At 42.6% G+C, this 18,341-nt stretch overlaps 1 protein-coding gene across 1 annotated transcript in view; it reads left to right on the top strand.

The window, feature by feature from the left end:
- LOC311129440 (mannosyl-oligosaccharide 1,2-alpha-mannosidase IB-like) overlaps window positions 1–18,341 on the top strand; it is a 101,210-nt gene that overhangs the window by 23,520 nt on the left and 59,349 nt on the right. Inside the window, exon 4 of the mRNA XM_084161723.1 lies at window positions 1,443–1,704. Within this exon, the coding sequence (XP_084017849.1) occupies window positions 1,443–1,704 (262 nt within the window). The remainder of the gene's footprint in view (window positions 1–1,442; window positions 1,705–18,341) is intronic.

Here is an 18,341-nt window from a genome sequence, read left to right as displayed (position 1 = left end):
CCTTCGCCCCAGTCTGAGATCCTGAGCGCTCTAGAGCAGGTTTTCATCAAGGATCTCTCTGTACTTTGCTCTGTTCATATTTCCCTTGATCCTGACTAGTCTCCCGGTCCCTGCCGCAGAAAAACATCCCCACAGCATGATGCTGCCACCACCATGCTTCACCGTAGGGATGGTGCCAGGTTTCCTCCAGACGTGATGCTTGGCATTCAGGCCAAAGAGTTCAATCTTGGTTTCATCAGACCAGAGAATCTTATTTCTCATGGTCTGATAGTCCTTTAGAGTTTTTGGCAAACTCCAAGCGGGCTGTCATGTGCCTTTTACTGAGGAGTGGCTTCCGTCTGGCCACTCTACAATAAAGGCCTGATTGGTGGAGTGCTGCAGAGATGGTTGTCCTTCTGGAAGGTTCTCCCATCTCCAAAGAGGAGATCTGGAGCTCTGTCAGAGTGACCATCGGGTTCTTGGTCACTTCCCTGACCAAGGCCCTTCTCCCCCGATTGCTCAATTTGGCCGGGCGGCCAGCTCTAGGAAGAATCTTGGTGGTTCTAAACTTCTTCCATTTAAGAATGATGGAGGCCATTGTTCTTTGAGACCTTCAATGCTGCAGACATTTTTTGGTACCCTTCCCCAGATCTGTCTCGACACAATCCTGTCTCGGAGCTCTACGGAAAATTCCTTGACCTCATGGCTTGGGTTTTGCTCTGACATGCACTGTCAACTGTGGGACCTTATATAGACAGGTGTGTTTTTCCAAATCATGTCCAATCAATTGAAATTACCACAGATGGACTCCAATGAAGTTGGAGAAACATCTCAAGAATGAGCAATGGAAACAGGATGCACCTGAGCTCAATTTCGAGTCTCATAGCAAAGGGTATGAATAGTTATCTAAATAAGGTATTTCTGTTATTAAATGTTTTATAAATTTGCAAAATTTCTAATAATTGTATCTATTTTAGAATATGGCTGAAATGTAACAAAATGTGGAAAAATGTTTGAATACTTTCCGAACCGCTGTAGAACGTCCCTGTTGAGAACTGGAGTATCAGTAGATGTGTTTTATAGTCTCCAACAATGGTATATTATAGAACAGCAAGAGAACAGGATTGAAAGAGGAACATTTGTCTCGGTTGCAGCTGCTTCTTTGTCTTGAAGTAGGCCTTGCAGGCAAAGTGTTGATAATAAAATGTCTCCTTTTTGATCCTTTTGTGTGTTTGCTTTTCTACAGTACATCGCTCCAGGGAATATATCATAAGCCTTGACCATGTAGCCTAAATCTTTACTTACTTTGTTAATGTTTGAATCTTACTGTTTGGTGCCCACTTCCTTCTGTACCTGTTAGGTGCCTGTCTGAGGTTATTCACTTTCTGGTTATGTTGTAACCGTGTGCTGACTTCCTGGTTGTGTTGTAACCTGGGTGCTGACTTCCTGTTGTGCCCCTTTAGGGAGGAGGAGGAGAGCCTGCGGGATAAGATCCGTGCGGACCACGAGCGTGCGCTGCAGGAGGCCAAGGAGAAGCTGAGGAAGTCCCGGGACGAGCTGCGGGCTGAGATCCAGACGGAAAAGAGCAAGGTGGTGGAGGACCTGAAGAAGAAGAAGGAGGTGCCCAAGCCCCTACCCCCTGTCCCCATGCCCAAGGTGGTGGGGGTCAATGATGGAGACTCCGGGGATCCCGACGTCAAGGAAAAACGAGACAAGATCAGAGAGGTGAGTGGGAGAAGGGGCTTGGGGGTGGATGAATCTATCTGTGTGTGTGTATGTGTCCTTATCTTTGTCTTTTGTCTGTCCCTATGTCACGGTCTTCTCTGTGTGAAAGGGAGAACTAGGAGACAGAGATGTGTCTAATAGTTCAGATGCTCTTTCTGCGATGCTGAGTGGGGACCGACAGACAGCCAACCTGAGACCGTTTCCCCCATCCATCCATTCTTCTAGATAATTACCTTGTATCATCCCTTTCTGAACGCCACTTAGTCAGAACACTTACTGCGGCATGAGGCAAGCCCATTCGCTCTAAACCTTGCTTTTGTCTCCCAATGTGCCTTTTGTTCCCACATAATTGTCATTCAGAGAGTATGCTGCCTGCCATACACTCCCAAATGAGGAGAGCTCATAGCTATACGGCGGCCGTCTGATTGCTTTGTGGTTGTGAGCACCAATCATATCTCTATAGAACAAAGGCCAACTGTCATCAACAACAATGTTTTCATCCCAAGGAGGGAGGATGGCTATTTGTGTCGCACTGTTGCAAAATGTTGTAAAATCTAGCGAGACGCATCATCAACCACTTTTAGTTACTCCTTGTGTGTCACGAATTGTTTAACCAATGTCATGTATCGTCCCTGGATACATCCCTGCCCTATAATGTGTCTACTTGGACATGTAGTGTAGCTAGCCACTAGCCAGGTCAGTGCCCTATAATCAGCAGAGGCTCTTATCCAGAGCGACTTAGATAAGCAATTATGCTCAAGGGCACGTCGTAATATTTTTCACCTTGTCGGCTCAGGTGTTTTGAACCAGTGATCTTTCGGTTACTGGCCCAACACTCTAACCACTAGGCCAACTGCCAGTCATGTCACTGGGTCTTGAAAATGATCTGATTTAAATGTGAACACAAACTAAATGCAGAGGGGATATTGTGTGTAATTGTCATGTCACTCAGCCTTTGTCCCTAGAAATAGAACCCTCTTCAATGTTTAGATTCCCACCATATACACTACATGACCAAATATATGTGGACACCTGCTTGTCGAACATCTCATTCCAAAATCATGGGCATTAATAGGTGTTGGTCCCCCCTTTGCTGCTATAACAGCCTCCACTCTTCTGGGAAGGCTTTCCACTAGATGTTAGAACATTGCTGTGGGGACTTGCTTCCATTCAGCCACAAGCGTATTAGTGAGGTCGGGCGCTGATGTTGGACGATTAGGCCTGGCTCGCAGTTGGCGTTCCAATTCATTACATTTACATTTTAGTCATTTAGCAGACGCTCTTATCCAGAGCGACTTACAGTTAGTGAGTGCATACATTTTCATACTGGTCCCCCGTGGGAATCGAACCCACAACCCTGGCGTTGCAAACGCCATGCTCTACCAACTGAGCCAAAGGTGTTCGATGGGGTTGAGGTCAGAGCTCTGTGCAGGCCAGTCAAGTTCTTCCACACCGATCTCGACCATTTCTGTATGGACCTTGCTTTGTGCACAGGGGCATTGTCATGCTGAAACAGGAAAGGGCCTTCCCCAAACTGTTGCCACAAAGTTGGAAGCACAGAATCGTGTAAAATGTAATTGTATGCTGTAGCACTAAGATTTCCTTTCACTGGAACTAAGGGGCCTAGCCCGAACCATGAAAAACAGCCCCAGACTATAATTCCTCCTCCACCTAACTTTACAGGTGGCACTATGCATTGGGGCAGGTAGGGTTCTCCTGGCATCCGCTAAACCCAGATTAGTCCGTCAGACTGCCAGATGGTGAAGCGAGATTCATCACTCCCGAGAACGCGTTTCCACTGCTCCAGAGTCCAATGGCGGCGAGCTTTACACCACTCCAGCCGACACTTGGCATTGCACGTGGTGATCTTAGGCTTGTGTGCGGCTGCTCGTCCATGGAAAACCATTTCATGAAGCTCCCGACAAACAGTTATTGTGCTGACGTTGCTTCCAGAGGCAGTTTGGAACTCGGTAGTGAGTGTTGCAACCAAGGACTGACTATTTTTACGCGCTTCAGCACTCGGCAGTCCCGTTCTGTGAGCTTGTGTGGCCTACCACTTCACGGCTGAGCTGTTGTAGCTCCTAGATGTTTCCTTTACACAATAACAGCACTTACAGTTGACCGGGGCAGCTCTAGCAGGGCAGAAATTTGACAAACTGACTGTCATGATGCCACAAAGGTGGCATCATGACAGTGCCACGTTGAAATTCCCTGAGCTCTTCAATAAGGCCATTCTACTGCCTATGTTTGTCTATGGAGATTGCATGGCGGTGTGCTCGTTTTTACGGGTGTGGCTGAAATATCCGAATCCACTCATTTGAAGGGGTGTTCATATACTTTTGTATATGTAGTGTACCATATCTCCACCACAACATTCATATTTCCTATTGGGAACAGAAATGCTAGCAGGGATTTTTATGCCATTGAATTCCTTGGCCGGGCTGCCTAAAGCGTTCGTTCGGGACGCCTAAGTCCAAACAATGTGTATATAGTTTGTCTTTTAAATAGATTTTTCGGGATGGAAAAACGCTTTCAGTGTAAACTTAATTGACTAAAACCAGATTTAAATTATGTAGGAAAGATAATGGATCTATATATTTTTCAATAATATAATCTTTGAGAACTAACAATCACCAAAATAAAAGCTAGACAGAGTTAGTTATGTTTGAGCAAAATAACACAGCATTAGTCATGGCAAAATGCATAGAATTACAGAATTTTGCTGCAGCATTACATTTACATTTTAGTCATTTAGCAGACGCTCTTATCCAGAGCGACTTACAGTTAGTGAATACATATCTATTTTATTTTTTATATTTTTTATACTGGCCCCCCGTGCGAATCGAACCCACAACCCTGGTGTTACAAACGCCATGCTCTATCAACTGAGCTACATCCCTGCCGGCCATTCCCTCCCCTACCCTGGACGACGCTGGGCCAATTGTGCGCCGCCCATGAGTCTCCCGGTCGCGACAGAGCCTGGATTCGAACCAGGATCTCTAGTGGCACAGTTAGCACTGCGATGCAGTGCCTTAGACCATGGAAAAATGTGTTGGATTGCAGGAAATTGGCTTAAATATAACATTTCTCTACACCGCCAAGATAAGGGTCCTCTACACCCCTCCCCCCCCAGACACGCCCCTATCACGCCCACCACCTAAGCCCCTTTTTGATCCAGAAAAAAACCTTGATAGCCCTCCTTTTGCTTGAAGAGAGCGCTATTCCCTCCACTTTGATAATGAAAGTGCTGGACATGGCAGTCATTAGGCTTTTGTCATGAGATAGATGTAGTGGTCCTTTGAGAAAGAAAATAATGACAATAAAAACAATAACTTCTGAATACTTTTCCTGTGACATGCACTTTCCCAGAACTGTTGAAATTGTCATATTATAGTGAGTTGAGATGCAATTATTTGATACAGATGAATAGTGGTATTTGGTTTCTTAGTATTATAGCATTGCAGTGCTTTAGGAAAAATGGACAAGGGGATTGCCTACAATATCAGAAAGGCGTGTGTTGTACTGCATTTATAAATGGATATTTGTGTGTGTGTGTGGTATTCCCCATGGAGCTGTGTACTGTGACTGTAAAGCCCAGATAAATCGATAGCTAAAGCAGGGCTTTTAAATGGGATCTAAATGGTGGCTGTACAGGGATGTATGGGCCTATAAAGACCGCACAGATGGAGTTGTGGAATCTGTGGAGAAGAGGAAAAGGCCACCCTCCACCTTTCTTTCTCTCTCACCCTCCCTCCATCTCTCTCTCCATGAGCAATCCCCACCGTACATGGCAGATGGCCCTGTGTGATCTTACTGTCATCCATACAACACCACTCTATCCAAGATGGTGTGTTTTGTAAATATCACACGTCTACTTTAGGGCAGGGTAAAGCGCTGTCGCTCTCTCAATTCAATTCAAAGGGCTTTATTGGCATGGGAAACATATGTTTACATTGCCAAAGCAAGTGAAATGGATAATAAACAAAAGTGAAATAAACAATAAAAAATTATCAGTAAACATTACACTCACAAAAGTTAAAGGAATAGAGACATTTCAGATGTCATATTATGGCTATGTACAGTGTTATAACGATGTGCAAATAGTTAAAGTACAAAAGGGAAAATAAGTGGTCCTCTGTAGCTCAGCTGGTAGAGCACGGCGCTTGTAACGCCAAGGTAGTGGGTTTGATCCCCGGGACCACCCATACACAAAAATGTATGCACGCATAACTGTAAGTCGCTTTGGATAAAAGCGTCTGCTAAATGGCATATTAAGTAAACATAAATATGAGTTGTATTTACAATGGTGTTTGTTCTTCACTGGTTGCCCTTTTTTTGTGGCAACAGGTCATAAATCTTGCTGCTGTGATGACACACTGTAGTATTTCACCCAATAGATATAGGAGTTTATCAATATTTGGATTTGTTTTCGAATTCTTTGTGTGTGTGTAATCTGAGGGAAATATGTCTCTCTAATATGGTCATACATTTTGCAGCTCAGTTTCCACCTCATTTTGTGGGCATTGTGCACATAGCCTGTCTTCTCTTGAGAGCCTTGTGTATGTGCGTGCTCGTGCGCTCCCAGCATGGCCATCTGCCATACACTCACTCTACCACAGGGTAAATGACACCATTTTGTGTTATTTGTGAAACAGAAAAGTAAGCATCACCATGCATCTATAGAATAAATAAATATGAGAAAATAAGATCCATTCCCCACAGCACTATGCTATAAGCCTAATTCCCCATCTAACACGACTCTCCACTGTGCAACCGATTAATCTCAGAGAGCCAATCTAGGTTTCTGCTCAGTGTGATACACACTGTAGTAAACTATGCCCATCGGATACAGCCCTATATCCCCAGAAGAGAAACACTATCTGGTGACCAGCATCCATGATTCATGAGAATGTATGCCTCTATACATTATGTGTGGATGTCATGGCTCTATATTTCAAGTGTCCTCTCTGCTAGAACCCACCTCGGTATGTGTGGACTTGTTTGGCCACATGATTCCATTACCATTTTGCTGTTGTTTAGCACATCTCCGAAATGGAGACAGTGAAAAGAAAGAGAGATGGGCTGAAAAGACATGTCTGTATTCCAGGCAAACCATAGCAGCTAAATGCTAAGTATAAGCCTAAGAAGCAGGGTGGTGCTAGGTTTGATTAGCACTGGGCTGATGGAGAGAATGTGACCGAGGAACTGGGACAGGACAAAACAGACCCACAATTCCGCTCACCTCGGGACTGTTGCCACGGTAGCTCACCTCAGTGTTGTCTCTATATGTTGTGTTTGAACAGATTAAATGGAAGCAGGGATAATAATTTATCTGCCTGGATTAGCGTGAGAGATGAGAGAGGTAGAAATGGATAGGCTTGGGCGGTATCCAAATTGTCATACCTTCATACCGACCTTGTGCATTACCGGGATATTCGGTAATATTGGCACTGAACAGAAGGGGCTCTGTTTTCGAACCCTGCTAATCCGAAGGTTAGCAATGCTAACAAGTATATGTTCAATCTCATAGAGAATGCTAACTATATGCTAATGAGCACATTGAACATTTTTATACAGTCTCTGACCTAAACTTTACAAGTATACTAGTAACAAAAAAATGCTACTCTGCTGCACGCACAAAACAAATATTAGACAGCAAGGCTCTTGATCAGGGAGGGGATTTTCTGCTGTTACCAAGCGAAGCTAACTAGCTGCTAAGTTGGCAAACCAAATGCACAACTGCAGAGCATTTAGCACATTTTTTGACTGTTAATAGTTAAAAGATATCTAGCAGGCAAACATTTAGTCTTGAATTCTGTACTGTAACTAGATCATATGGTGCGTACTGCACAACAGTGAGTGACTCACAAGGCTCCGGTCTCGGTCTCTCATCACTGTGTGCTTGTAAACAAACTGGGGACTACCAGTAACCTTCATAATGAAAAATTATGTGACAGGTGAAATGAAGAACGCAATCTTCTTTATCTCCTAACGTATTGCACAAGTTGACTGCAGGTGTTTACTTAAAAAGTAGCAAAAAATATTCAAATGTATAACAAAAACTTAAAGGAAGTAGATTCAACAGTGTTGACGGTATTGAAAAACCTCCCGTGGCTTTTTCCAAATTCCTCGGTATACCGCCCAAGTCTAGAAACTGAGAGCAGTTTTTTGTTCCATGTGGTCATCCTCCTGGCTTACAGGGTTGCGTGCCTGCCTGCATGTGTCCAGAGGTTTGACTGCTTCACAATTGTTTTTATGATGCAGACTCTGTGTGATGCTGAGTGGTGTGTGTTTGAGAAGAGGTAGGAAGCTGCACGCAAGATAACTTATTAGTTTCACATTTTTTTATGGTTTATTTTTAGTTGTTACATTTCTGTTGCCCCATAAAACGTAATGTTCTCCCTATTGTATAGTATTTCTACTTCCCTGACCCGGGCAATCTCGTCATTACAATGCAATAATCCATTTAGTATCCTTTCAACTCGAACAATAAGCAGTACTGGGAAATGGGAACAGGATTGTGATGTCCATGCCCTCTCTGTGTGTCTGCCTTTTGAAACTCTCAATGACAGGTGAACTCTCCGGCTCTGTGATATTAACTATATTCTCTCAGGGAGCATCTGTAAACGGACAGCCTCTGATTCATGGTCCTCTCACCATTCATTAGGGACCGTTCAGTCTTGGCAGGGAGAGAGAGAGGAAAGGAGTGTTTCTTTGTTTAGAGTGTTGGCAAGGCTCTCTGGGACCTATAGAGGTCAGAAGAGGGGTGTGGTGTGTTGGCCAGCGATACAAGGAGCCCTGGGGGGAGAGGACTAGGGAGCACAGGGACCAGTTCAGTGCCAGGATCATGGCTGACCATATGCCCAGCATAGGGGAGAGAGAAAGAGGGGGTGGGCGGGGGGCATAGTGGTGCACACAGTACCCAAGGTCGGAGAGACAGGGAGAGGGAGGCAGAATATCAGTTAATATATCCCAAAGAAAAGTCACAGCAATGTAAAGAGGAAGTGCCAGAAGGAATGGGCTTCTCAACCAAAAAAGGGGATTTTTTAAAACATTATCAACTCTAATATTGTTCTACTACCAAAACTTGTTCACCTGACTGCCCTGTTTACTGGCTGTGATTGGTATTCTGACAGGGGTGTAGTTCCTAAACCTGCCACTAGTTGTGCTTCCATGTTCACACATTGTGACTGGGTCTGAAACCATGATGAGCATTCTCAGTGGTTAGATCAGTGTGAGAGGACCATATGTTACAATGAAGCAGCAGCCGTATCATCCTCTTATCTGTTAGGACCCGATGCTAAGAGCTGTTAAAGGGGCCCATCTGAGCTACTTTACTGTCTCCTTTTAAAGGGAATTCATCACCCGGCCTGGGTGCCATGAATGTATTTACATCAGTCACATTTTCACTGCCCTTGTGCATCTTCTGAAGGGCCGTCCGCTAGAGTAGGAGGATCTTTCGGAGGGGGAAGGATGGAAAATTGAGGGAGATTTTAAATCAATCAGGCTGACTCCAGAGGTTACCCAGGACAGCACATTCATAACTCCAGACACAGCTCCCCAAACTTCCAAAGCACCGCAGCAGTTCCCCTCGCTTCTCAAGGTAATTCCGAGCCCACCCGACATCAGGACAGATTTTTCTCTGCAACCCGCATTGAATTGTTTCGAGAGCTGAAACGTGACCCACCAAATAACATCAATTTATTTAATTGTTTTTATGACTCCAGAGTAGTAGGACATTATTTCCCTATTCAACCGGGACGGTTGAGCTAATGTGCACTAATGTGATTAGCATGACTGTTGTAAGTAACCGCAAACATTATATGACATAGACATGTCTTATATGGGCAGAAAGCTTAAATCCTTGTTAATCTAACTGCACTGTCCGATTTACAGTAGCTATTACGTTTACATTTTACATTTTAGTCATTTAGCAGACGCTCTTATTCAGAGCGACTTACAGTTAGTGAGTGCATACATTTTCATACTGGCCCCCCGTGGGAAACGAACCCACAACCCTGGTGTTGCAAGCGCCATGCTCTACCAACTGAGCTACAGGGGACTGATACCATGCTATTGTTTGAGGAGAGTGCACAACAACAAAACACTTATCACGGCAACGGGTTTGATACATTCACCTCTGAAGGTAAATAATGTACTCACATTCAGTAATCTTGCTCTGATTTGTCATCCTAAGGGTCCCAGAGATAAAATGTATCATAGTTTTGTTTGATAAAATCAATTTTTATATTCAAATGTAGGAACTGGGTTCTACAGTTTGAACTCAGCTGTCTCTGGCTTCACACCCACCCCGCCCGGCCATCTAGATGTGTGAAAGTTAGTGTATAAGCTAATGATCCATCATGTATGACATTCCAGGGAGTGTGTAAACTTACATTTTGTATTACCATATCAGTTTTGTATGTTCTATATAGTTATGTACTTGAAAATGTATCAATTGACCAATTCGGCACATTTGGGCAGACTTGATACAAAATAGTCCAGTATTGCAATGCTTCACTGGATCAATCTGAAACTTTGCGCACACACTGCTGCCATCTAGTGGCCAAAATCTAAATTGCGCCTAAACTGCAATATTATATTGTGGCCTTTCTCTTGCATTTCAAAGATGATGGAACAAAAAAATAAATAGAAAACGCATGTTTTTTTGTTTGTATTATCTTTTACCAGATCTAATGTGTTATATTCTCCTACATTAATTTCACATTTCCACAAACTTCAAAGTGTTTCCTTTCAAATGGTATCAAGAATATGCATATTCTTGCTTCAGGTCCTGAGCTACAGGCAGTTAGATTTGGGTATGTCATTTTAGGCGAAAATTGAAAAAAGGGGTCCGATCCTTAAGAGGTTAAGAACAATATATTTTTATTTTTACAGTGAGAGCACATTGACAACTCAAATTGCTCTGAAAAAAAGGGCCTTCTTATTACTTTTGTATTTATTTATTTATTTAATCGTTATTTAACTAGGCAAGTCAATTAATTGTTATTTACAATGATGGCCTACCAAGAAGCAAAAGGCCTCCTGCGGGGATGTTGGCTGGGATTTAAAAATACAAATGTAGGACAAAACACACATCATGACGAGAGACTTTACAACACTACAAAAAGAGAGACCTAAGACAACAACACAACATGGCAACAACACATAACACAACATGGTAGCAACACAACATTACAATAACACGGTACCAACACAACATGGCAGCAGCACAACATGGTAGCAGCACAAACATGGTACATGTTAGACACACACAGCAGCACGAAGGGCAAAAAGGAAGAGACAACAATACATCATGCGAAGCAGCCACGTGTCAGATTGAGTCTTTGAATGTAGAGATGGAGATAAAACAGTCCAGTTTGAGTGTTTTTTGCAGCTCGTTCCAGTCGCTACCTGCAGTGAACTGAAAAGAGGAGCGACCCAGGGATCTGTGTGCTTTGAGGACCTTTAACAGAATGTGACTGGAAGAACATATGTTTTATGTGGAGGATGAGGGTTGCAGTAGGTTTTAGTAGGGGTTCTGAAAGACACTCATGGGGGTGTCCACTGAAAGTTGACTAGCAACAACAACTGGGACCTAAAAGAGACACCCACCATGAGCGCCCACTAAATTAGGTAAACAAAGGAAAAACCCACACCAAACTTAAAGACAGGAAGCAAACCAAAAAGTTGAGCTAAACAAAAACAGGGAAGATCAGACAAAGGAAAACATTTATAGAAATCAAATAGGGAGACTCATCTCTCAAGACAACTGGAGCACTCGACCAGCCACTCTTAAATAGCACCTGGGCCAGCACAGTTGAAACACCTTCTGACTAACGAGATGGACAAGGCAGCATTCTTCTTACCGAACGACATTACCTTTGTTTTGGAGGAGTTCCGAACAAGGCTAAGGGCAGAGAAACTTGTTGGACACTAAGAAAGATTTGTTGTAGAGCTTATAACACAAAATCTGGGCAGGGGCCAGCTGAGTATAAGACTGTATCGTCTGCATGTAAGTGGATTAGAGAGCTATCTACTGCCTGAGCTATGTTGTTGATGTAAATTGAGAAGAGCATGGGGCCTAGGATCGAGCCTTGGGCTACTCCCCTGGTGACAGGCAGTGGCTGAAACAGCAGATGTTCTGACTTTAGACATTGCGCTCTTTGAAAGAGGTAGTTAGCAACCCAGTCAAAGACCCCTCAGAGACACCAATACTCCTTAGCCGACCCACAAGAATGGAATGGTCTACCTAGGGCTGTTACGGTGACCGTATTACCGCCACACCGGCGGTCACGAGTCATGACAGTAGTCAAATTCCAAGTGACCGTTCAGTCACTGTAATTATACTTCTCCAAGCTCTGATGCTGCTGATGGTCATTAGTAGCCTACCAAATTTGCTAACTGCCTGTACTCAGCACCCTATTGTCCCTCTAATCACTCAGACATCAATGCAAATGTTATCGAAAAGCTAATCAAACACTTAATGAGAGCTCATGAGCTCATGTTGCACAACATTTCTATAAGCTATGAGAGTGATGGCCTCTATTAAAAAGAGGAGGATCCCATCAGTTTTCTATAGGCTAGTTCTACTATATTTATTTCTCAACTTTCCTAATATTAAGCACATTGCTTCTCTTTACGGCAGGAGTATAGCCTACCTGGCTGGCATGAAAATGAAACACGGGAAAAGCGTCCTCCATTCGCTATTTAAGTGCAAATATGACATTTTTCGAGACAGTTCCATGATAATGGTCCATTCTAAATCAAAACAAATTTCACACATGCACTACCAGTCAAAGGTTTGGACACACCTACTCATTCAAGGGTTTTTCTTTATTTTTACTATTTTTTACATTGTAGAATAATAGTGAAGACATCAAAACTATTAAATAACATATATGGAATCATGTAGTAACCAAATAAGTGTTAAACAAATCAAAATATATTTTATATTTGAGATTCTTCAAATAGCCACCATTTGCCTTGATGGCAGCTTTGCACACTCTTGGCATTCTTTCAACCAGCTTCATGAGGTAGTCACCTGGAATACATTTCAATGAACAGGTGTGCCTGGAATTTGTGAAATGTATTTCCTTCTTATTGCGTTTGAGCCAATCAGTTGTTTTGTGAGAAGGTAGGGGTGGTATACAGAAGATAGCCCTATTTGGTAAAAGACCAAGTCCATATTATGTCAAGAACAGCTCAAATAAGCAAAGAGAAACGACAGTCCATCATTACTTTAAGACATGAAGGTCAGTCAATACGTAACATTTCTAGAACTTTGAATATTTCTTTAAGTGCAGTCGCAAAAACCATCAAGCTCTATGATTAAATTGGCTCTCATGAGGACCGCCACAGGAATGGAAGACCCAGAGTTACCTCTGCTGCAGAGGATAAGTTCATTCATTAGAATTACCAGCCTCAGAAATTGCAGCCCAAATAAATGCTTCACAGAGTTCAAGTAAGAGAGACATCTCAACATCAACTGTTCAGAGGGGACTGTGTTAATCAGGCCTTCGTGGTTGAATTGCTGCAAAGAAACCACTACTAAAGGACACCAATAATAAGCAGAGACCTGCTTGGGGCAAGAAACACGAGCAATGGACATTAGACAGGTGGAAATTTGTCCTTTGGTCTGGAGTCCAAATTTGAGATTTTTGGTTCAAACCGCCGTGTCTTTGTGAGACGCGGTGTGGGTGAACGGATGATCTCTGCATGTGTAGTTCCCACCGTAAAGCATGGAGGAGGAGGTGTTATGGTGTGGGAGTGCTTTGCTGGTGACACTGTCTGTGATTTATTTAGAATTAACCAGCATTGCTACCACAGCATTCTGCAGCGATACGCCATCCCATCTGGTTTGGGCTGTTTTTCAACAGGACAATGACCCAACACACCTCCAGGCTGTGTAAGGGCTATTTTACCAAGAAGGAGAGTGATGGAGTGCTGCATCAGATGACCTGACCTCCACAATCCCCTGACCTCAACCCAATTGAGATGGTTTGGGATGAGTCGGATGGTAGAGTGAAGGAAAAGCAGCCAACAAGTGCTCAGCATATGTGGGAACTCCTTTAAGACTGTTGGAAAAGCATTCCAGGTGAAGCTGATTGAGGGAATGCCAAGAGTGTGCAAAGCTGTCATTAAGGCAAAGGGTGGCTATTTGAATAATCTCAAATATAAAATGTGTCTAACACTTTAATGGTTACTACATGATTCCATATGTGTTATTTCATCGTTTTGATGTTGTCACTATTTATTCTACAATGTAAAAATAAAGAAAAATCCTTGAATGAGTAGGTGTGTCCAAACCTTTGACTGTCTATTATTTAGTATATGTAAAGACACGATTAAATCAAGAATAGTCTGATGGGTGACAATATTAGCCTATCACTTGTGAATGATGCCCATCTTAAGGCAAACAGCGCATGCTTTCTTTTGTGCTACTTTTTCAAATCATAGTTGCACACCTCATGTAGCCTAGCCCATAGGCCTATATGTTTTGATGAGGTTTGTATCACAACTAAAGTGGACAAATAACTTCTTAAAATGAAGCACATTAATCCGACTTACAACGGGTGTAGAGCCTAACTGGCATACATACACAGCGCTTGAGTTTCAAGTTTAGGGAAGATAATTTTCACCATTAAAAGGCACCTTTATAATAAAAGCATTACATGCATAATCACATTTTGTGGTCACTTTTGAGAATGGTGTTTTCCTGCTACTGGAACATTTGTGCTTGTAGCCTACTGCCATGTGCGTATTGCTGTGCTTATAATGTAAAGAAATAGCCTACTAGTTTATCAACATTTTAAACTAAACGTTCTCATCTGTTGCGTCATTATCATTGCTTAAAACAGGTTTTTTGATGCTAGTGGTTGTATTAATTTGGGATCTATCGCGTCCCACAACTGTCCCAGACTTTGGAATATTTATTTATTGCACAGAATAGAATAGGTAAACTTCTGTACTGTGGGGGATAGTAGATTGACATAGGCTAGTGCTTTTGCTGTTCGTTAGGCCTACTCATCTTGTTGGCTGACGAAAAGTACATGTGGACGGTTCTTCCAATGTCTTCAATATGCACCTTAGAATTGGATAAGGACGCGCGCAGTTGCGTCCCCAATGTATCTGTCTTCACTTGTAGCCTGTGAGAAAGACCCGATCAGTAAGAGGTGCTTCTGCACGCAGCCGGGAGAAGGGAATTATAATTATTATATTCAGCCCAACGGCACAATGGGCACTGGTCGCAAAAGGCATGGATTTATTTAGGGGGCGTTACGGCCGCACAAAGGGGATGCAGCCGGGAAATTTGAGGCATTATCAAGTGCTTGTCAAATTGTGAATGAGAGACTGATTAAGTGTGTACAGCCTGCGCAAAAAAACAAAGCAGAGCTCATGCCTTTCATGCAACTTTTTTCAAATCATCATTAGTCGCATCATGCAGCCTTAGACTGTATAAAAAATCAAAACATATAGCCCAACATTTGTATTACAAATAAAGTTACATAAATAACTCTAAATTAAGCATATAGGAGTACCTGTTTTTTTGTTAACCGTTCAACACAGAATAGCTGCATGTGCGCCCTCCCTCATCGTTTGGAGTTAATATCCTTTGTATTTTATTCAGTTATGTTCAATTGTATTCTTCATACTATAAAATAAAGCCATGGAATTGTAAGCAAATCTTGTCTGCTAAATGAACTAGTGTAGCCCACAGCCATATGGCATAGCCAGATCAGGGCCTAACATAAGGACAACTCAAGAGTATGCTATTCTGTTCTTCTGAAATAGACTACATTTTCTTCATATAATGTTTCTTTAGACTTGTCTAAAATAAATCATGAATTTATTGGGATGGTGTAATCTATATAAAATGTATATGTTCCAAAGGTCTGCATCAGTGGCTTGTAGGCTATGTGTGGAAGCCAGGAGATGCTAAATGTGTTTATGTTAAATAATGGACAATCACCGGCTGATAAAATGTCATGACCGTCACAGCCCTAGGTCTACCGTATCAAAAGCTTTGGCCAAGTCACATAAAATAGGCGCACAACATTGCTTAGAATCAAGGGCGGTGGTGACATCATTTAGGACCTTTAAGGTTGCTGTGACACATCCGTAACCTGAGCGTTTTGTTCTAAACAACATTCAATATTATTTAGATAATAAAATAAGTTAATTAAAACTTAAATAAACAATATCCAGAATTAACTATATAGTGTGCAAAAATACATTTATTTAGTAGGCTAGAGCCTAGGCCAGGGGTTTTAATAAAACATTTAAATATACAAATATAATTTGGGGAGGATTTTAGTTTTTGGTCAAAAAATACTAAAATCACCAGGGATTCAGCTAAAAATGAGTTTAATTTAGGAAATATTTTTCCGAAATATTTGCACAAATAAAAGAAAGAGTCTCAATGTAATCAAGGTATGAAATGATTGTTATTTTAAAATACAATCTCTTTTTGGGCTTAGTTCTGCTCAATTTGCAGTGTCCAAATTATTATAATTACCATTTGCAACGACAAAAATCGTCCCGCCACTGATTTGTAGTTGCCTACCCCTGGCTTAGGTTATACTCAAACCTTTACCAGTGCACTGGTTTAAACTTGATATGGCCTGTGTATGGTCTAAATGAAGAAAAGCCTGAATTAACATAATAATTAACAGATAGTAAACTGAATTAGGCTATTGTAAACAAATGCCTTCTTGCACTTTTTGCTGGCTGTGTATCCATCTAACGGGTTGTTGTCATTGTCCACAATGACTCCAAAATCCTTCCAAACCAAACTGGAGATTTCACTCGCGCAGCACTTGTTTCCACAATGGTGTATTTCATAAACATTCTTTTTATTTCTCCGGTTAGACCTACATTAGCCATTTTCAGGTGAGCTACTGTAGGCTAGCCAGTGAAAGTACACTTGGCAACATATTCTCATGTGTGGGGATGAAACAAGTTTCAGCACCACACAAATAATGGACAGTTCTCTGATCCACTGCGTGTGTGGCTGGTAGCCTATATGCCTGCCTCACCTTTCACAGAATCGAATTCACAACGCAATGCAAAACAACAATATATCTTGATTTAACACATTTCCGTCCCGGAATATAATTGTTCTGAACCGCGAGCCAACCCGCAGGTTGGTAGAATGTTTTCATTACACCCACCAGCTTTTAGCGGATCAACTGCAGGGAACCTTGGGTATCCAACCTAATGCAGGACTCTAGGATGGGATGGTGGGGGGGTAGCTTCTGCTTTATGAATCACCCGTGGGTGATGGTTGAGGGCAGGGTGTGCATCCTGACAGACCCGGCCTGGACGCTGGGGGTGGGTGCCTGGTAGCCAAGGGTTTGACTGCCATTGTGAAGGTCAGAGCAGAGCTTCTAGCTGGCTGTTTCTCAGGACAGGAGACAGGAAGGCAGAGAGAGCACTGGCCGGCCGCACTGCGGACCTCTAAGTTTATAGGCTGTCCATCTCTGTCCCGTCATCTTCCTCTGGCCTGTGTTATGCAGGAACAGGAAGTATTCCAGTAAACTACAACTTATAGTCTAACCTGTGGGTGGGGGTGCTACTCAGATTGTTAGGCGTCATTCAGCTGGATAAAGGAAGGTCCTGTTCAGTCACACTGATTCATACCACCCTCACTCACTATCTCTACCTGCTCTTGTCTATTTCTGTCTCCGTCTTTGTCTCTTTCTTGCATACAATCCCCCTCTCTTTCTATCCCTCTTTTCCTTTATCTCTCTGCTTTTATCTGCTTAGATACTCTTTATGTAGTGCTGTCTTTTTGCATGCTTCTCTCTCTCTCTTTCTGTCTCCCTCATCTCTCCCTTCCCTCTTTCTGTGCCTCTGCTCCAGTCCTGGCCTTGCTTCTCCAGGAAGTGGTCCAAGAGATGTGATTTACTCTAAAAGGATGTCACCCTCACGGTTCTCTGCAAAGCGCGCTTTGAAAAAGTGATCAGCCGGGGAAATAATGTATTCATGTAACGCGCCCAAGAGCTCAGCCCACAACAGGCAACGTCACGCTCCTCCTCCCAAAAATCTGATGATATTTAGAACAAAAATCACATTACAGCACCAGAGTGCTCAGATTATGAAATTACAAGGTGATGTGATGTGTCCACTTTAGTGTGTACATATTAGAACTGGTTATGAATTCTCCAGAAATCTTAATAATTATATCTGCCGTTCTCATCAACCCCAAGAGCTGAAGAGATATACACATCTCAGTGATAGTGGACGAGCAGAGAGAGAGAGGGGCAGAGATTTTAATCTCGTCCAGACTGACCTTACTGGGCCACTCTCTGGGACTGGAGTCCGTTCCAAGGCAAGGTCGGGCGTATAATGTGGCATGATTAATACATCTACAGAGGTATCTACACCAATATCAATATTCAAATGAATCCACAATCTGTAGAGATACAACACCAGACCCAGTTTTCTCTATGCAGAGGGAGATGGTTTTATATTAGCCTCTTCTTTGGTTCTAAAGGCAGACATTAATCCACACCATGATAGATAGTGGGTAGAAATGACTACATAATTATCCTGGTGTGGATATGAACATTATCAACATAAGCAATGTCAGCGCAAGACAAAGACGGCATGACCTCTGCTATGGGTGTAACGGT

This window comes from Coregonus lavaretus (genome assembly GCF_964263955.1).
Source record: "Coregonus lavaretus genome assembly, chromosome: 5".
Lineage (NCBI taxonomy): Eukaryota > Metazoa > Chordata > Actinopteri > Salmoniformes > Salmonidae > Coregonus > Coregonus lavaretus.
The sequence above is the reverse complement of the archived record's forward strand: the minus strand, read 5'-3'. Positions and strand labels throughout refer to the sequence as shown.